The sequence below is a fragment of the Astyanax mexicanus genome, chromosome 5, assembly GCF_023375975.1.
Source record: "Astyanax mexicanus isolate ESR-SI-001 chromosome 5, AstMex3_surface, whole genome shotgun sequence".
Lineage (NCBI taxonomy): Eukaryota > Metazoa > Chordata > Actinopteri > Characiformes > Acestrorhamphidae > Astyanax > Astyanax mexicanus.
The window spans coordinates 15,432,907-15,454,527 of record NC_064412.1 but is presented as its reverse complement, the minus strand read 5'-3'; the positions used below and the strand labels follow the sequence as shown (position 1 = coordinate 15,454,527).

At 36.8% G+C, this 21,621-nt stretch overlaps 1 protein-coding gene across 1 annotated transcript; it reads left to right on the top strand.

The window, feature by feature from the left end:
- The first annotated feature begins 498 nt into the window (after window positions 1-498).
- Window positions 499-19,723, top strand: oxtra (oxytocin receptor a). The gene is made up of 3 exons (XM_007253264.4): window positions 499-705; window positions 1,243-2,286; window positions 18,120-19,723. Exons 2-3 carry the CDS (start codon window positions 1,389-1,391, stop codon window positions 18,371-18,373), a joined length of 1,152 nt encoding a protein of 383 aa, XP_007253326.1. The 5' UTR covers window positions 499-705; window positions 1,243-1,388; the 3' UTR covers window positions 18,374-19,723.
- Window positions 19,724-21,621: the final 1,898 nt, after the last annotated feature.

Genomic DNA, 21,621 nt, shown 5'->3' with positions numbered 1-21,621 from the left:
TAATTAAAGATCTTTTTGAAGGTATTAACTAAATATGACATTTAGCTACGGAACGTTAGACAAACACCTGAAAGATCCTGCCGATTTTTTCTGTTGTCATATCGTCTTCTTTCACTGCAACGCGTTTAGTTCCTCTGAACAAGATAAAACTCTCCATCCTCAACTCCATCCAAAGCCTACAGCAATACAGACTGTGTAGATAACACTGCAGTGAACTCCCGCGCAACAGAAACCCACCAAGAATAAACAAATCAGTAACTTCCAGGGCACACAAATGGGTCAAGTTCAAAATCAAAATCAAATTCGGCTCCTGGTCCGTTTTTTAAATTTCCAATTTTTGTTTGGATAACCAAATAAAAATACAAAATACAAGCCGTTATTCGTTTTTTGGTATTATATTCAAAAACGAAAAAACGAAAAAACGAATTGGTTTTTTAATTTTCCGATTTTGATTCTCAATTGAATATCAAATGAACGAATGATACACGGATTAAACTGAAGCACTGACGTTCATTCAGACCTAGCTCAGAAAGAGAGAGAGAGAGAGAGAGAGAGAGAGAGAGAGCAGGGGATGTGGGGCACACATACAGAGAAGGAGGGAAGACAGAGCAGGAGAGAGAGAGGAGAAGAGAGGTTTGAAGCTCCTCTTCAAGGACTTTATGGAGCTTGCTCTGGAGCATAACTGTCTGGAAATGAACCATTAATGTAAGTACTTATTTTTGCACATCTTTAAAATACAGTTCAAATTCAGTATTTCCAATTATTTAAATTGTAGGTGTATCAAAGAACAGATTACAACAATAAGATAAATCTTTCAAATTCACAATTTGAAATGGGAAAAGCCTGAAGATAGATATGAGTGAGTTATTTTGCAAAAACAGATGAAGATATGTTTAAAGAAAAAAAAAGACCTTTTTTTTTTGCAAATTAACACTTTATATATTATATATTATATTTAAAGGCTTTGTCATTTGAGATAATGCATTTAGTATATATTTTCTGATTTTTTAGAGTTTTTATTAGAAAAACTCATCTATATCTATTTACCTGTAAGATCTGGAATTAAACAGTAAAATTAAATGTTCAGACTACATGTACTGTGATTTATTATTTTTTTAAGAGAGAAAGTTTAGAGTAACTTGGATTTTGTTGTTTTTCCACTCTCTCCGCGTGCTCCACCGCGCGCTCCACCGCGCTCTCCCCGCGCGCTTTCCCTATCCACCCCTTTTCGCCCCTCTCCAGACTCTCCAGGCTCAGTCTCAGGGTCCGTCGTCACCAGCCAGCAGCGCGCATGAGGAGACCCCGCACGCCTCCTGATCTCCGCGCGCCCTGGCCGCGCTGAAAGTGCTGGGGTCTCGAGCTCTGCGCGCGCGCGCGGGTCTGGCACCATGGAGGAGGACCTGTCCGCGGATCAGCCCTTCTGGGCCGCCTTTAACGAGTCGTGGAAGAACTCGAGCGTCTCCAGCAACGCGAGCGCCGCGTCCAACCAGACCGTGAACCCGCTGAAGCGCAACGAGGAGGTGGCCAAAGTGGAGGTGGCCGTGCTCGCTCTGGTGCTGTTCTTCGCTCTGGCGGGCAACCTGTGCGTGCTGCTCGCGCTGCGCACCACCAAGCACGGGCCCTCGCGCATGTACTACTTCATGAAGCACCTGAGCATCGCGGACCTGGTGGTGGCCGTGTTCCAGGTGCTGCCGCAGCTCATCTGGGACATCACCTTCCGCTTCTACGGGCCGGACCTGCTGTGCAGGCTGGTGAAGTACCTGCAGATCGTGGGCATGTTCGCCTCCACCTACATGCTGGTGCTGATGTCCGTGGACCGCTGCCTGGCCGTGTGCCAGCCGCTGCGCTCGCTGCGCAGACGCACCGACCGCCTGTACGTGCTGTGCTCGTGGCTGCTGAGCCTGATCTTCAGCGTCCCGCAGGTGGGCATCTTCTCGCTGCGCGAGGTGGGCGCGGGCGTCTACGACTGCTGGGGCGACTTCGTGCAGCCGTGGGGCGCCAAGGCGTACATCACGTGGATCAGCCTGACCGTGTACGTGGTGCCCGTGGGCATCCTGAGCGCGTGCTACGGCCTCATCAGCTTCAAGATCTGGCAGAACGTGCGCCTGAAGACGCGGCGCGGGCGCGAGCGCGAGCGGCACGTCAGCAGCGTGGCGCTCATCTCGCGCGCCAAGATCACCACGGTGAAGATGACGTTCGTCATCGTGCTCGCCTACGTCGTGTGCTGGACGCCCTTCTTTGTCGTGCAGATGTGGTCCGCGTGGGACCCGGCGGCCCCCAGAGAGGGTGAGTTCATTACTGGAGGGACCGGAGGGGTCTGGTGGAGGGAGGGGTGGGTTTAGTGGAGCCTCACTGTACTTTATTTTTGGGCATTTCTGATATTTTTCAATCACTGAACTGTAGTGAGATGGTATGATATTTTTTTTACAATAGTAATATCGTATAATATTTCAAATAAATAGAACTAAGCTCTGTGGTTAGTTTTCTATTTAAATTTGAATTGCCTACTTGCAGAAAAACAACAGCTAACAATACATCACACTGTGTATAGGTGTGCTATTGCAAGATAGATTAATTACAGTACTGTATCAGATTATTCCCCCCTAGATATTTGATACAGAATTTTCTGTCAAGAATCTCTAAATACAGTGTAAAAGTAACATTGAAACAAAGAGGGTCTGGTAGAGGAAGGGGTGAGCTTAGTGGAGCGTAAAAAGGAAATAAAATTTAGTCATTAATGATCATTTTCAATCACTAAACTGTAGTTTAGTTACATAATTTTCTGTTGAGAAAAGTTCAGTTCAGTTTGTTAGAGATGGTATGATATTTTGTTACGATACTGATATCATCCGATACTTAAAACAAATAGAACTAAGCTCTGTGGTTAGTTTTCGATTTAAATTTAAATTGTCTACTGCAGAAAAAAGAACAGCTCATCACATCACATTGTGTATGAGATTAATTACAGTACTGTGTCAGATTATTTACCCTCAGAAGTAATACTGTAACTAAGGCTTCTGATGGAGGGAGGGGTGAGCTTAGTGGGTCACCAGTAAGTGAAAAAGTAAGTTTTGTCATTTCTGTTATTTTTTATATATTTTATAGGTATTGTTGTAACATGGGTGGAGTGACTGTATTTAAACCAATTTCACAACCTCACTTAAATTTCCCCTATAATCTATCCATCACTATAGGCAAAAGTATTGGGACACATCTCATAATCACATAATTCAGGTGATTCATTCAGTCCCATTGCCACACATCCATCTTGCACCAAGCCATGCAGCCATCCATTACAAACATGAGTGAAACACTGGGTCATTCTAAACTGAAAAATGGGAAGCATTCAGGAACCACAGCAAAACCACAAAATGTTTTTACTACAGAGTCTAGTCTGAATAGAGGTTCCTATCTGCACTTTCATTTGTTGTTTAGATGCAGATAGCCTACTGAAATCTTGAGTATCTGAGAAGCTTATACTGATAGTAATTAACATAAAAAAATCTGTTACGTTTTTTAATAAGCAAATATATTATTCAGAAAAGTGGAAGCATTTAGGAATCATGGCAACCTAGTCCTTAAGTGCTGTAACTAATTTTTTGCCCTGAATACAATATAATAAACAGCTGTTTTGCATGAAGCCTGCAGAGGTAGGTTTTCTGTGTGGCAGTTTATGCCTAGTCTTGGACTGAGTGGACTGAATGGATTTTCCATTGAAAGTACATATAGTCTACAGATAAGCTCAATGGAATATATTCCTATCTGCTTATTTTAAGGTTTTATTATTAATTCATTCATCAGCTTCACCATTTTTCTTTACATCTGTTATTATAAAATGATTATATACTTTATATATCTTTAAATATCTTTAAATATCTGACAAGCTGCCTTTCTGTTAAGGCTTTGGTTGTTTTATATCAGACAAAATGATGCTTTGATATGATTGTCAGGATTTGAAATAAATCAGTCAGTAAATCAGTCAGTAGATTTGGAATAAAATTTATAACACAGGTCTTCTTGTCAAACGAAAAAAAAAAAAAAACTGAAATGCAGCGGCTGTGTTGTGCAACACATGTATAACAGGCTGCATTCATGCGTAACTGACTGACATATTTAAATCGAGCATCTTTTCAGAGCTTACCTGAAATGAAAGTGAAGCTGGTAGTGTAGAACAGTCCCAATTAAACCACAGTGCAATCTACTCACAACTCAGAATACAGATCAGTGCATTTGGGTGTGTGTTGTGTGTATGTGTGGTGTGTTGTATGTTGTATTGTGTGTGTGTGTGGCGTGCAGCTGCATAAAGGTACACAGATTATTTTTCTTCTTAATCCTTTGACCTTTTTAATCCACACAGCCACCTAGCGTCTGTATGGAAGCCCATTTCCGCCACCTGAAGAAAAAAAAACGTCCTCAACTAAGTCATAATTATGAGATAGAAAAGTCATAATTATGGGATAGTAAGTCATAATTATGAGATAGTAAGTCATAATTATGAGATAGTAAGTCATAATTATGAGATACTAAGTCATAATTATGAGATAAAAAAGTCATAATTATGAGATAGTAAGTCATATTTATGAGATAAAAAGTCATAATTATGAGATACTAAGTCATAATTATGAGATAGAACGTCATAATTATGAGATACTAAGTCATAATTATGAGATAGAAAGTCATAATTATGAGATAGAAAGTCATAATTATGAGATGACTTTTTATCTCATAAATATGACTTACTATCTCATAATTATGACTTTCTATCTCATAATTTCTTCACCTGAAGAAAAAAAAACATCCTCAACTAAGTCATAATTATGAGATAGAAAAGTCATAATTATGGGATAGTAAGTCATAATTATGAGATAGTAAGTCATAATTATGACTTACTATCCCATAATTATGACTTTTCTATCTCATAATTATGACTTAGTTGAGGACGTTTTTTTTTTCTTCAGGTGGCGGAAATGGGCTTCCATAGTTGTGTGTAAAATCTGATGATATGAAAATATATTCACTCACTCTCCCATCAGACTGTTCGGTTTCTTTATACAAAACTTTATCAGCTTTCCCAGAAACAGCTCGGTTTTGGTACAGCTGTGATGTCTATCAGTGGTATGAAAAGTCACTCCACAGCAGCCAGCAGCTCCACACAGCACCCGGACGCCCTTGAGGAAACATATTAATATTTAGCAGAAGTGTGCCCATTAAATCATAACTGTCTGCAGTGTGAGAAATTATTCATGTCCAACAGAATCTCACCCATCCAAACAAGCCAATGGACCCAATGAGAACTACTGCTGATGCGGACTATATATTTCTATCATGGTAGGCTTAACTGGTGACAAATGGAATTTTTTTATGTTTAATCAGACTGTTATTATAAACACTAAATATTTTCCTAAATAAATTATTAGAAACCATTTGAGCTCAGACTGGAGACATGCAAGCAGTGATGTACATCTGACAAATTGTGTTATTATGTTTGTATGAGTGAAATTAAATAATTAAAACAAATAAAATGAAAAGAATCAGTAGTTGGAAAAATATTAAGATCTAAATTTCTGAATGAGCTGTAAAAATCTTATATGTTCTGTGAAAGATCACACATAGTCAAACACTCCAGTGTGTAAAGTGATTTCCAGTGAAGTTGTTCTTCTCTTACAATCACACTCTAACCTGAATGTTTAACTAAAAGTTTGGATTTATCATTCAAACTAGTACAAGGCAATTAATAAAAATAAATAAAATAATTAAAATTGACATTAAGGATCTCAAACCAACATAACCTTTCTAAATTACAATATTTCACATATTTTATTATGGTTTTACAGGTATTAGGTTTTGAAATAAATTCCATGAATACTTTTCCCACTGTTCCTTAGTCCACTGTCCTATCAAAAAGAAGTCATGAGTTGTCACATGACTCCGCCCCATCCAACCTGTGACATAAAAGCAATATGGAGGAGAGTGAAGCACCAAATAAGCTACTCGAGCAGCTTATGCCAAAAAAAATACTGTATCTTTTATTCACTAAAATAATCATTAATTAATCATAATCATAAGTCTAATCATAATAAAATGTGACAAGTTCAATTAATCATTAGATTTGACCACTAGTTCAAGAAATTTATCTTTAAAGTTAAAAATATATAAAATATTATTTTTTGTACTACTTACGTTTTATTACATTCAACTGAATCTTTGTAAAAAAAAAAGTAAAAATAAGTTACTAAGAAGGTAGTATAGAAAAGCAGAGTGTAATTAGAATAGTAGTTTAGAAAGTAGGGCTGAACCTGTTAAGAAATAATTCTAAATAGATCATTTACATTATCATAATGAACATTTTTTAAAAACAAATACTGAAAAAAGAACCTTAAAATACTATTTTACCAATTTATTATGTTTCAATCTAAACTCTATCTGTAATTCGTTTATTTTAACAGCACTAAAAAGATATTCCACATTTTTAATATAGTATATGTAGTGTATTTTCCTAAATAGTTGTATGTTGGACCCTACTTAGCTATTTTATATATAGTGTACATAGAGTGTATGTATTATATGTTTATTATTTTTTTGTGTTTCTAATTTTAGATTTGTATAAATTTTACACATAAGTGGTGACACTGGTAAGAATATGAATATTACAAGTAACAAGTAAATCTGATTAAACTGTGAGTGAGTGAGTAAGTGGAACATTTTTATAATATATAATAATATTATACATTTTATTGTCTGCTTTTATCAGGGAGAAACTGTTTATTTGGTGTAATTGTAGCAGATCTAGATCTAGCAGAGGCCGTGTTCTCTGGTGCAGAACTGTGTGGTGCAGAGAAAGTCAAAGCAGAGAGTCACTGCTCTGTGAAGACCACAAGAAACAACTGCCTATTGCATCAGGCATCACACTGCAGCTTCTGAATCTAACCAGAGGCTACTGGTGCACTTCCTCCCATAGAACTCATATCACAGCAGCCTTATCCTGGATCTAATTAAACCTGTTATTAAGATTAGTCTCCTCTCAGTGGACTGCAGTGCTCCGGCTCAGTCGCCACCACTGCAGCTGTAAAGCAGAGAACACCACAGTGCGGGGAGTGGTCTCTTAGTGGTTACAACACTGGGTTATTGATCACGAGGTGGTAGTTCAATAGCTGATTGAGCTAAGGTACCACTATTGAACCCTTGAGTGAGACACCAACTCCTCTATGGTCAAAGATAGCTGTGGCATTTCTGACCTGGAAAATCCATTATACTGAACTAGTGTTCTAAAGTATTGACAATGATGGTACATCGTTTTAAAACTTTAAAATGTTCAATGTGGTTCGAATCCTGTTCATGCAGCTTGCCATCAGCTGCCAGAGCCCTGGGTGGGTAGATGGAACTCTCTCCCCACATCACTTCAAAGGGTGATGTCGATCAGCACAAGGCATCTGTGAGCTGATATATCAGGACCAAGTCGCTGAGCTTTCCTCCGAGAGCGCTGTGATGCTACTCAGCAATGCTGTATCATCATCAGCAGTTTGAAAAGAGGCAGTAGCTGACTTCACATGTATCGGAGGAGGCATGTGCTAGTCTGCTAGCTCAACCCTCCAGGTGTTGGGGCTTAACTAGTTATAGGGAGAGTCCTAATGAGTGGGTTGGGTAATTGTCCGTGTAAATAGTGGAAAAATGGGGAAAAAATTAGAAATAAAATGTTATATATAAAAAAAAAAACTGGTCAATGCACGGAAAGTCATATTGAAACAAAGCCATGTCCTATATACTATACTACAGTCAATCTAGCCTATTTATTCAAACTAGGCTCCAAGAACCTCCTGCTATGATGCTTTTTTCATGTTTTATTAGGAGCAAACACCTTTTAAATTCATAATTCATGTTCAAATTTATATTTTCTGATTGTTGTTCACAAATCAATCATCAGAAAATATACATTTTCTTTCCAATAACAATTTTAAAACCCTGACTAATATGAAACATTGTACAAAAATTTATTTTTCACAAAGATCTTGCAGCATTGATGATGGTAGAGTCTGACCTCTGCACAAAGTCTTCTCCAGCACATCCCAAAGATTCTCAATGAGGTTAAGATCTGAACTCTGTGGTGAACAATCCATGTGTGAAAATGATGATCTCATGCTCCCTGAATCAGTCTTTTATAATTCCAGCACTATTAATTGTCATCTTGGAATATGGCCGTGCCATCAGGGAAGAAAAAATCCATTGATGGAATAACCTGGTCTATATTCAGTATATTCAGGTAGTCAGCTGACCTCATTCTTTCAGCACATACTGTTGCTGAACCTAAACCTGACGAACTGCAGCATCAACCCCACATCGTTTACTTACTTAAATACAGGTGGAGACTTTTTTTTTTGGCCAGATAGTGTATATTCATATAGAAATGACTTGTGACCACCTTTGACACGTAAACCTATACGAAACCTGTAGAAAGACCTCAGAGAAAATTCATTTGTTGACTTCTCCTGGAAATTTCTTAGGACTGGCTGCAGGTAAGTTCAGGCAGACAGGCTCAGGAATTGGATGACAGGTTGTCTAGGAACACATACAAATCATCAGTCTGGAAATGTTCCCTGTGATAAATTGACCCTTCCATATCCAGTAAAGCAAGACTCTGAAATGAATGTGTCTGTGTTCTAACGTCGGTTTTGTGTGTGTTATTGGAGAAAGTCTCTGATTTAACAGCCCTGACAAGAATGGAGATGATGTCCTGTTTCACCCCATTATGTCATAACTCCCTCATTTAGTGCATATAATTCAGAGAGCAGTTAGTCATTAAGTGCAGTAGGCCCGATCGTTTAAGAACTGTGTGATGTGAGCGCTGGGCGTTCCCTGGGTGAATTGGAGAGCTTTAGTGCTTTTTCTCTTAGTGCATCACTCTAATAAAGATTAAAGGGTAGTTGGATAGCTGTCTCTATCAGGAGTGTGCAGCAGACTCTTCAGAGAAACAGAATTTTGGGTAATCTGTACCAAACACCTTTACTAAAAGTTCAAACTGACCTTCTGTTGTTTTATGTATAAAGAACCCAATTAACTGAATTACATTAAAGCTGTCCTGGACGAGTCAGAATCTACATTTACAGAAGATCTGAGATGCTTCTGTGGGATTAGACAGTGTCATGGGTGGTCAAACCTTGACTGATTTTCTAATAATACTGCTCGGTACGACTACAGCTCACTGTCCTGCAATTGGATTGCACGGAGTGAAATGTGGTTATTATCTAGCTTGGCGATGAATAACCATGTTGAATTTGGCAGTGTCATGGCAGATTTAGCTTCCAGTTCTCATCATCTTGGCTTTGTGCTTGAATTTCAAGCGGAACTGGCCAAGACCTTCTCCGTTCTCTAAGAATAAAACGCTTGATGGATTGGAAGAAACATATTCTATTCACATGAGTGAAAAAGAGAAGTCACATTCAAACTCACAAAGGAAAGCTAAAAAACTAGTTTGAACTGCTTTTTTTTTAGCTTAATTCAATAAAAACAAAGCAATCCAGAAAAATGAAGATAATATGGTGCTTCCTTGCATCATTTGTACCATTCCTTGTGTTTCACTAGTTTTGTAGAGAAGTGAAAGGTTTAACCCTGTCAGACCCTGCATCCATTACAATGGACATCATGTATTTTCTTTATTTTTAAATGTTATGTGGCACATAACACAATTTGATAGCAGTTGTCCATCAGAATAGACCATAAACCAGCCAATGAACAAGTATCTAAACCAATAACCAAAAAGAACATTGAGGCAAAGTAACAGCTAACTTATTCCAATTTTTCATGTGATTTAGAACACTTTTTAATCATGTTTCCTTTTTGCTGTTTAAAGATGGTTTATGACATAAAAATGTCAAAATGAAATAGTACAATTATAAAATATTACACACAGGCTTCCAATGCAATGCAACAAAAAATAGCTATTAAATATATTAGTTAGTTGGATTTATGTGCTATATAGAGTTTTTGGTAGAATATTAAAGTCTTCTTTTCTGTGCACTACAGAAAAAAAAGCATTCTTGACTTTTTTCCATTACTGGAGATAATTCAGATCTGAAAGGGTTAATGTGGCTTAAATGTAATAGAACTTATCTTTCATTTCGCCTAAAATAGCTTTGGGTAATATAGATTGTAAACGGACACAATTTTAGCCATATGCATTTACACTTGGTATGCAAATGTACTGTATCTCTGGGCTGGGTTTCCTGAAAGCATTTTTATCCCATGATATCCTGTGTTGTCTCAAAGGGAGTGTTGTCAACGATTCTAGAGAAAGATAGTGTATTGAGTGGTTTGAGCTCAACAGCAAAGCAAATAAGCTTCATCCCTCCTTTCAGAACTCCTCCAGAAGTTCTTAGCCCAACATTCATGATGTGCAAGTCTCATCCCTTTTCTTGTTTTTAATTTCTCAGACACCTCTCCACCACTGAAAAACTTTAGCAATAATACCTCAGCTCTTTATTCTTCAGCTCTGATCTAACCTCTTTCTCAAGCTTCATTCTTCAGATCTTCTCTGGTTTATTGTTTTTTTAGCATTTGCCAGATATGTAATTTTTTAAAACAAAAATTGCTGAACATTTCCTGATGAAATTTCAATCCAAAATACTTTAACAAGTCTTTTTACTGTCTTTTTACAGTCTTTTACAATTAGAACTTCACTTTTGGAGATTGTGGATTGTGGGTATTTTGTTTAAGTAAAGATATAAAACACCAGTCAACAGTTTGGACCCATCAAATTCAGTGTTTTTTCCATTATTAAAAAGAAATATGCATTGTAGATTAATGCTAAAGTCACTCAAACTATGAAGAAAAACATATGAAATTATTTAGTGAACAGAAACATGTCAAACAGATCACAATATGTTTTATATTTTAGACTCTTTAAAGTAGACACTTCATACTTAGATTACACAGTTTTACACATCTTGGCTGTTATTTCTCAGTCAGCTTTATGAAGTAGAGTCACCTGAAATGGCTTTCAGTTAACAGCTGTGCTAAACTCGCCAATAATTAATTACTTGAATTTATTGTCTCTTAATGTGTTTCAGAGCATTAGTTGTAAAGTTGTGAAGAGGTAGAGTTACAGGTATACAGTGAACAGCTCTATTTGAGGAATGTTCTAATCCATATTATAGCATGAATTACTCAACTAAGTGAAGAAAAAAAATACTTTAAGAAGTGAAGATCAGTCAATCTGAAACAATTTCATTACCTTTAAAAGTATTCTTAGGTGCAGTCGCAAAGACCATCAAAAATGTTATGATGAAACTGGCTCTCATCAGGACCAGCCCAAGACAGGAAGACAGAGAGTTTCCTCTGTTGAACAGGATAAGTTTATCAGAGTTACCAGCCACAGAAATCGCAAGTTAACAGCACTCTAAATAAGAGCACCTAAATGCTTTACAGAGTATTTTGGTTTGTTTAACACCTTTTTTAAGTTACTACATGATTCCTTATGTGCTCCTTCATAGTCTGGATGATTTCAGTATGAATTTACAATGTAGGAAAAAAATTTAAATAAAAACATTAAATGAGAAGGTGTGTCTGAACTTTTAACCGGTACTGTATATTTAGTTGAATGTAGTGTTAAAAACATCTCCAAACCTAAATCAAAAAGATGAGTATCTACGATCTAAGGCATCTTAGGTGGATTCCAATTTCAGTATTTCCCCATTAGCCTCACAACTCCAATGCAAACCTTAGACACCAAGTATGTCTTGGCATTTCTATGGTGGGATTAGACAATTAGATTTTCTGTGAACTTTTCCGTTAATACAGTCTGACAAATAGCAGCAGTTTGAAAAGTCATTATGCGCGCTCTCTTCAGAGTGTTAAAGCAGATGTTTTATCTTCCCTGGCATTAATCAGACTGAGGACACAACAGAATAACTGAGCTCATCCCTTTCCCTCTGAGCTCAACACACACACATACACACTCGCCATGAAATGTAGATCATATTTGTAGATTTAGAGTTGCTGACTCTAGTCCATCTATTAAAGAGGAATTTATCAGCTACTCTCGACCTTATCCATCAATGGACCGGCACCATCACAGGATTACCCCTGACCAGACCATACTCAGACGGAGGCTCGTTCTTAGCACAGCAGTGACATTTACATGGTAGTAGCAGTGCAGTGTGAGGAACACTGAGAAGAGAACCAGGTACAGCAGTGGTGATGGGCTTTTTACACGTCACTTTCGCTTGTGGGTAGACTAATATTAGAGTTTTCCTGATCCTTTTTTTTTTATAAATTGATAAAATAACATCCAGCTAAGGGTTTATTAAACACCAGACTAAATCCTGCCAGGTTAAGTGTACCAAATAACGGTAATTTATGTGGTTAGGTGTACAAGATAAATGTCATGTAGCCTTAAGCTACATTAGATTGGAAGTCTGTGTGTTTGTAGCATCCATCCTAAATGACCATACATTATCATCTTACAGATTAAAACCTTCACTGTTCAAGTGAATTTTATATTAATTAATATAAAATTCACTTGAAGAGATAAGGTTTTAATCTGTAAGCTGATGATGTGTAATTTATGACACTACATGATATTTATCTGTACATCTAACCACATAAATTACCTTCCTCTGGTACACCAAACATGGCAGGGTTTAAAAGAACTGTAGCCAGTATGGTGTTTAATAAACTCTTAGCTGGCTATTTCTGTTTTTTCATCAATTCATAGAAAATGACAAATTATTTTCCTAATGGTTTTATTTCAGACATACAGATCTAAAGATTTTCTAACCTTTTAAACGCCAAGCTTATTTTTACCAATTTCTGCATTGCATACCCAAATACCCAATAGGCTTTTTACTCTAATATTATATAATCCAGAGGGATTTTATAAAGTAATATTACTCAAAAGCCTTAACAAAATTAATTGAAACACTTAAAATTATTATAATGGTCAAAATATGGTAAAAAAAAGAAAAAACAGGCACTTTTCAAAATTTCTTGTTTTTTGAATTAGGGCCCAAAAAAAATTCCTGTTTGAAATAACCCACTCTTTTGGCTCTAAATCAGTAACCATGCATCGTACAGTAATTATCAGAGCCAGACAGTTTGAATGATGCATAACATGCCCACATTGGGTAAAATATGGACGTAAGAAAAACGCAAATCTGCAAATTATGAATCATATTTTTTATAAAACTTTAGCTAAAAAGTTATGTTTATTTTCTGAAAGGAAATGCGGCTACATTGGCTAGATTACTGAAACGCAGAGATTTTAAGCTTTCATATGGCATATTGGGTGTCTATATTGAGCCTATTATTATTCATAAACACTGGCAAATATTAATTATGACTTATTTCTGGAGTGTTAAGAGGTTAAGTAACTGAAAGTAGGTTTTCTATTAAAAATGATTCCAAACGTTTTTTTTTAAAGTGATTCCATAGAAGAGTCTTAGGCAATGTTCAGACTGCAGGTAAATCAAATTGGTTTCTTAAATCAGATCAAATCTGATAACTGTGTGGTGCTATTTGCAAGTGATCAGACCAATGTTTCTACCTGGGTTTCTGAGACACATCTGCACAAAACCGATTGTAATTGCATTTCAATCCACATCCAAACTTGCAAAAATTATTAGCTTACATGTGGTTTCTGTCTGTCCAGACTATTAAAAATCAGTCTAGATAGAATCTAGATACACCAAAATCAGATTGTTGCTTACAGTCTAAACCTGGCCCTTATTACAAGTTCTTCTGTTGGATCCTCTTTGTCTTCTGTGCTGAAAATTTGATCCTTCTAGTCAAAGTGCACAAGCCTCTGGCCATCATAAGTCAATGAGCATATATTTTGTAGAGCTGCCAGTTTATTGTTTAGAAAATTGCAGCTTTTTCATTACACATAATGAAAACCATCCATCTTTGCCAAAGAAGAAGGAAGACTTTGTGATGTCATGTTCATTTAATGGGCATTTTCAGATGAGCTAGTTCAGATGAGTTCCATTAGCATATGCTGATATGAGAAGAGAGAAGAGCCAGGAATGAGAGATATGACCAAGTTAATAAGAGGTTCAAGGGTTTCCCTTGTAAAAGAAAGGTGTATTAGGTATATATTTTAAACGTATCCTTAATAGAAAAGTACATACTTTTAAAAAATAAAATATGTACTCAAATACATACTTAATGTACTATTTTGGAACAACTCATGGCAATTTCTGTATATGTCAGTTGTAATTAAGCTGTATTTAAATACAACATAAAAGCATTAAATTGTGCTTTTAAGGGCTTTTTTTTAGTATAACATCTGCGAACCTAAGTACGTTAAAGTATGTGTTTTTTAAACACATGTTTTGATAAATGAAGTATATTGTAAATGTACTACTTTGCAGATTGATTCACATATTGTGTAGACCTTAATGCTACTGGAAAAAAACTACACTAAAATGCACTTTAAGCAGTATTTAATGTAACATACAGTATATTTTCTATTAACACCCCGTTTAATTTAAAGCATTGCTTAATGATGCATTTTATAAAAATATAGAGAAAATATATTAGTATATTAATATTAATATAAATAAGTATATCAAATTAAAAATGCACTTTCAGTATTCTTTACCGAATTTGAACATACTTTTAATTCTCTTAAGTATACTTTCTTTTTTCACAAGGGTTTGTCATAGACACTTGAACACATATTCACTGATAGATGATAGGTGATGATAGGTGATGACAGATTGAGATAAAGGCTCATTTGACAAGGACAACATGTGTCTCTAACACTGGATATAAAGATATCAAGAGAAGTTAAATGCTGTGAGTCAACATTGTTGTACATGTCTATTAAGAAAAAGAAGGAGTTCACTTAAATAAAGAAATTATTTGAAATTCATTGTAAATAAAAAAGTTTGCTCGAAAACAAGGTCTCATTTATGGCCACAGCACATTAAATGTCTATGGCTGTGCTCTAAAAACGTCCTGAATCAGATGTTTAATTTTTAATGTGTTAGGAAACCCTCATCTCTGCAATACTGTCTGAAAATCAAAATCAGCTGCCATTCCTGCAGCTCCACTGCCAAACACAGTTATTTTCAGAAATATTCAGCTGTAATAGGCTAACAGGTGTCAGGTTGGTGACAGGGAATTTCAGCAGCCCTCATGTCAAACTCTGGCTTGGCTGTTTATTTTGGCTCATGCTGGGTTTAAAGCTTTCTATAAACACAGTGAATGCTAAAGTCTGTATATGCTAAATAGACTGGCATTAATGTGAAAATAAAAACCCTCTGGTGCATCACAAGACGTGCACAGACTCATTGGATACATGTTATCATTACATTTCAACATTGTAAGCAAATGATACAGTATGGACTTAATCAAATACATTATACTGTGTGGAAAAAGTGATTGTAAAAATATAAGACTATTTAATCCCAAACACCAGACTGATTAAGTATATCTGTCAGTCCTGCCACTGTCAGTCTTTATTGTTTGACTTTTTTCAAACAATTAAGACTCCAATTCCGAGCATGCACCCACACTGGACTTTCCTGACTCTGATAATTACATGACATTATGGTGTTCCTACTCCCCTAGCTTCTAATTGTACACACCTGGTCTGTTTAGTATGAATACCTCTTGGTTCTTGGCTGAGTATTGAATCTACAACATGTGTTTGTTTTGATTGTTTATCCTTTGTTACAGACCGGTTTTGTGTTTTTTGACTACTCTCTTGCCTTGCCCTCTGTATCATTTGTTTACCATTCTCAACCTATTTTGGTATTTACTACTCTTTTTGCTGTGCCCTTTTTACCTGCTGGATTACCAGTGTATGACCCTGTTTTACCCAACCACTCTCCCTGGTATGTTGTTTACTTTTGCCGCCTTCCTATTACTGACACCGCCTTGCCCTAAGGACTCCTGTAAGCCTAGTGAACCATCTTATGTTGATTTAGATGGTTATAGAAGTGTGTCTGTCTGCTTTAGAGATACAATGTTTTAGCAAGCTGCCGTAAAGAAAGAATACAATACAATAGAACAATAAAAGCCTTTAGAAGTGTCTGCATGCTGTACATTCTTAAAGCCGGTTCATTTTTCGACACACACCATGTATGGTCATCTTCAGGCCCGTCAGAGAGAAAACACTGAGCTACAGTGCTGATTGAAATTGAAGTCTTTTTCCTGGCCTCCCTGCTCGTGCTTTTAGAGATCAGCAGTGTGAAGATCACTGTTCTGAGGTTCTTTAACGCTCGTAAATCAAAAAGCTGGCAAACGATCTTTAAATAAGCAGCAAACGAAATCCTGTAATTTCATGACCGCTGACTGTCCTTGTTGGTTTAGATTTTGTGCAGAGTTATTATCGCAGCTGAGGGATTGGTCACTTTGGCTCCAGGAGAGACTCAAAGCAGAACATGAGCTTTCCCCATTGATCTCGAGTATATCTTGGAAAATGTCAGTTATATAGTTCAGCCAAGATACTCTGCAGCTGCAGAAATGTCACTCGTCACTATAGAGGATATAAATGTATATCTATGCAGTACGTGTAGTCTTTACAAATCCTCATGGTACGGGGGTCATGGTTCGGTTGGCACAATCTCACAGAGAATATGAAGTACAGTCAACCGAATGAACGTAAAGTAAAACTTTAGCTGTACGCTAATGCTAACTTAGCCTTTTGCAGTTCCAAACCAACATGTCTTCTATGTTTTGAGAATGTGGGGTTAACAACCCCTCCTGTTATATTCCAGGTAGAAAAGTTTGAAGATCTAGGAAAAAATAGTTAAAAATATTTTTTCACTATGAAACTTCTTCTGCTTGCCTTAATTAGTGTAATCCACATATAATATAAAAATGGTTCATCTCACATATTTGTAACCACCCCCTGCAAACACTACACTATTTTTAAGGATTTTTTTTGGGTTTCAGACATCTTTTGGATGCATAAACATGCACTGGGTCAAATTAACCCCGGAACACCATTGCTGTTCCTGACAAATGAGCATAATAGAGGGGTTAAAAGCAGCAATGTAAAATGCCACTACTAAACTAAAGACACGCCCACTCTAACCTGAACCGAGGGCTCACTAATCAACTCCTTCCCAAGAGTATAAAAAATTAACCTCACAGATTTAAAGAAAATGAAAAAGGGAAACATCCATGCTATGTAATATTGGTTTAGCCCATGTTTAGCCTCATTTTTCAAAAGTAAATAAAAGCTGGGAGATTTTTCCACACATCCAAAGGTCAGTTTTAGAGATTTCAGTTTCTCACCATTTTAGTATTCTCAAATGCATTCAGTGATGTTGAGGTCTGGACTGTGGGGTGGTAATTTCATGGTTCTGAGAACACTAGGGGGTTGTTCCTTTGATTTTCAGTTTGCTTTTCTAATGCTTCTTGATTAGCTCCATATCCTTTCAGGATATCCTTTCCAACTCAGCATGATTCATCTTCTCACAGTAGAAAGATGGCAGAAAATTAAAAGATATTCTGTATGTACTGTATGTATGATGGAGACCATTCTGGTGGCGTACCAGTCTAATCCATTGTTTTCTCTTCTTGGTCTTTGAATATGCTTCTCCCTATAAAAGTTTAGATGTGAATATCTCATGAAAACAATGGATAAATTCCGTTGAGGGTCCATTTGATTATAAGTTTGTATATACTTTTGTTTGCACTTGAATATTTACAAACTCATATAATGGGCATTTTTTCAGTATTAAAATAAACTTAGTGGATGGATTTTGATCATGATCATCAAGGCTAGAGGATGACCCACATATTGTACATCAGCAGATGGGCTGCAGTATCTATGGGCCTTTTTTACACCTGGCATTATCATGTGTTTCGTTTTTGGATGGTATGAGATGCTTGCCTAATGGAATCCAGTAACAAAATTCATTCAGTTTAAATTATGAAAATATCTCAATGTAGTTATTCTGATTGTAATCTGATCACCATGTGTCTAGGGGTTGTTTACAGCTGGCTTTTTTGTGGACGAGAAAGTCTAAACATGATCAGACTACCACAAGTACATGTTAATGGCAGGTGTAGAGGTTATCTAATATTACGTGTAAAATAAAGTAGTCAAAATGTTGAAATTGTTGCAAAATGATTATCCTTCTTGTAACTTCTGTTTGTCTGTCTCCTCTTAGCCATGCCCTTCATCATCTCCATGCTGTTAGCCAGTCTGAACAGCTGCTGTAACCCCTGGATCTACATGTGCTTTGCGGGACACCTGTTCCAAGACCTGAAGCAGAACTTGCTCTGCTGTCCGGCACTTTACCTGAAATCCTCTCAGTGCCGCTGCGACCTGGAGCACGAATCCAGCCGCAAGAGCAACTCCTCCACCTACGTCATCAAGAGCACCAGCAGCCAGAGGAGCATCACCCAGACGTCCACCACATAAGCACTAACGCAACTCCAACTGACCATAATCACTCATGAAAGCGTCACAGAAATAACAGGACAATGGTGTCATGGAGAGCTTTGGAAACTTGGACAGGAGCCTAATAGGACTCAACCCTTGAGCGCTATTGGAATCAGCAGGAGCTCTGTCTCTGTGATCACTGTGATTACCTCCTGGAGATGTACAGCGTCCTGTTTAGCTTTCCTCTCCTGCACAGCACAAAAAGACCATTCTCATACCGTACATCCTGAGTGCCAGGATTTAAGCAAGGACTGCAATGTTCTAGCAGATGCCACACGACCTTAAATGGAGCCAACATCATGCCAGGCTCCATTAGAATCTGTTTGAGGGTTTTGGCCGCAAGAACAGAGACCATCTTAAAGAGTCTTAGCGTATTTTTTCTGTGGGCAAACTTCTGGACTGGAAATGTTCTTCTTTTGCCATTATTGGAATTTTAAGGCATGAATTCCATTAATTTTCTGCCAAAAGAAAGAAATTCCAGCACTGCATAAGCTCATTTACATCTTATTTAAGGTCACAACCAGTCAAACGGTGTGTTTTTGTGGATTTACCTCACACTTAAGGTTTAAGTTGCAAGTCATGAGTAATGAGGAACTCTACTCTCCAGTATAAACTGGAAGACTGCCGGGGTCAATGAGCCTGTGTCCACTGTATTTTTCTTCCAACCTCCAACTTAATGGATGACAACAGAAATCTGCTGTTGCTTTGGCCCATTAAGAGCTTAACATTTCCATCCATTTTCCTGATCATTTTTCACATTCGTTTTCCGCTGTCCAACCGCCAACCTACTCCTTTCAAATTTCTCCTTAAAAAAATCTTTTTAACGTCTTAACTGAGTCAAAGTTTTGTAGGCACATGCTTTTTTTGCTGTTTTTTTAAATGTGAAATTAAGAAAATGTATGTTTTTTACTTGTAAATGGAAAATGTGATTCAAGTGAGGTAAACAAATTTAAATGTTGCTCTGAAAACTGAAAAAAGAAAAAAACTCATTTTTGTTGTTGCACCTTCAAAAGAAATGTCCAAGAACGAACACAAAACATATTTGTTAGATCCAGCTTTGACAGTAAAAAGGAAGAAAGTATTACTGCCTAATGAAAAGTCTCATTAGCTCTTCCCATGTTGATGTTGATGGTAAAAAGGATGCGCTACCAGACGGTTTGAAGACATCATTTCACAGTGTTTGATCATATTCTTTACTGAAGCTTTTTGTCTGATTTAAAAAAGCTACTGAACGTTTCCTCTGAAACACAGTCATGTCCATTTACAGTTAATATAAATCAGAATACTACGTAATTTATTGAAAATAAAGTGTATGTGCTAATAAATGTGTCTCTGGCTGAATGTTTACCTGTAAACTCAAGCATCATTTCTAAGAAAAGGTGAAAAAGCTTGGTCTGATGTAAACAAGTAACATAAGCGAAAAAAAAAATCAGGATTTTCATGGGCCCCTCTCCCTACTCGGGCCCTGGGTAGTCAGGTCCACTTTTCTCCCCACTACCACACCCATGGGCCTGGATGTAGCTCTGAATGAGAAACATCACTCCAGCTTATACTCAGGTATTGAATGGAGCTACTGTATATCACCACTGAGAATGCAGTACCACTGCTCCAGAGTCCAGTGCTGGAGATATTTATCATCGTCACTGGGCACGTTAACTTCACTCCATGAATGACTACCTATCATGTCTCATCATGTTTTTACCTAGAGCAGGCATAGTTGACCCAGACTTCCGGTTGCTCACACACAGCTTGTATATAATCTCCATTGCTGAGAAGAAGTGTACAATCTGGTGAAGCTGCACAAGAGCCTAAAGTTACCCAGGGAGGTTGATAAATATATGGAGTGAATTTTGCTTCTGGAATCTCTTGTTTGCTTTTGCTTTAGTTTTTTAGGAAATTAAACTCTGGATTAAAATAGATTTGAGTCCTACCTAAACTCTGTATTATCTTAGAATATTCATACCTAAACTCTGTATTATCTTAGAATATTCATACCTAAACTCTGTATTATCTTAGAATATTCATACCTAAACTCTGTATTAGATTAGATTAGAGTCATATCTAAACTTTGTATTACATTAGATTAAAATCATACCTAAACTCTTTATTAACTTAGATTAGAATTATACCTAAACTCTGTATTAGATTAGATTAGATACCTAAATTCTGTATTGTTTTAGATTAGAGTCATACCTAAACGCTGTATTATCTCAGAATATTCATACCTAAACTCTGTATTAGATTAGATTAGAGTTATACCTAAATTCTGTATTAGATTAGATTAGATTAACATCTAAACTCTGTATTAGATTAGAGTCATATCTACACTCTGCCGGGCAGAAGAGCTTCAGAATCAGGATTATGCTCTCTTGGCCTAAAAACCCAACTAGACGTCCATGAGACTAGCTAGCCTGCTGTGTTTCGAAAAAAACAAACACTAGAAATAAAACCACACTCAGCTGCTCTCATGGATATAACATCTCCAGAGTTCTGCTTTCCTCTTTGCCCTTCTCACATTGCCTTCAACATATAATCATCTGTTACCCAGGGAGATCCTGATAATTAACAGATAAACCTCAAAAGCATGAGCTCAGAAATGATGCTTACCGTAGTAAGTGTACTCGTAATCAACCGGGAAAAATTGTAGCCGGCACTGTGAATAATCAATTTCCTAATGTCAGAGATCAGATGTCTCAGCACAAGGTTCTTCTGCACGATCAGATCTGTTTCTCCAGTAAAGTATTATTGTATTTATTTGAATTAGAAAAATATTATGGTTATGACTCAATGCATGAGAATTCAGAATGACAGCTATAGTCCGTGATATATAGTTGTTGTTTTTGGGGTTTTTTTCTATCATGAGGCAAAACATAGTTTTTAGGCCATGTAATCTCATGTGTTTACTCTACTGGGACTCCAGCTGGCACATGACCAATGCTTCAGTGTTGAAATGTGGTTAAAACAATGTTAGTTGTATTTTTTAATGCTGAAAGTTTAAAGGGTTGTGGAAAGGTTAACAAAATACTACTTGGAATCTATCTGGAATGTTGTTTTATAAATATGATCACTAATAAGATTGTATCATAAGACACTTTAAATATACAAACATTTAAATAATATGTGTTTAAATACAAAACAAATACAACAACAAACTAGAAAGTAGAGTTTGTAAAGTTGTATTGTTGAGTCTTACTTCAAATGTGATCGAGTGTTGAGTGTTAATGGTT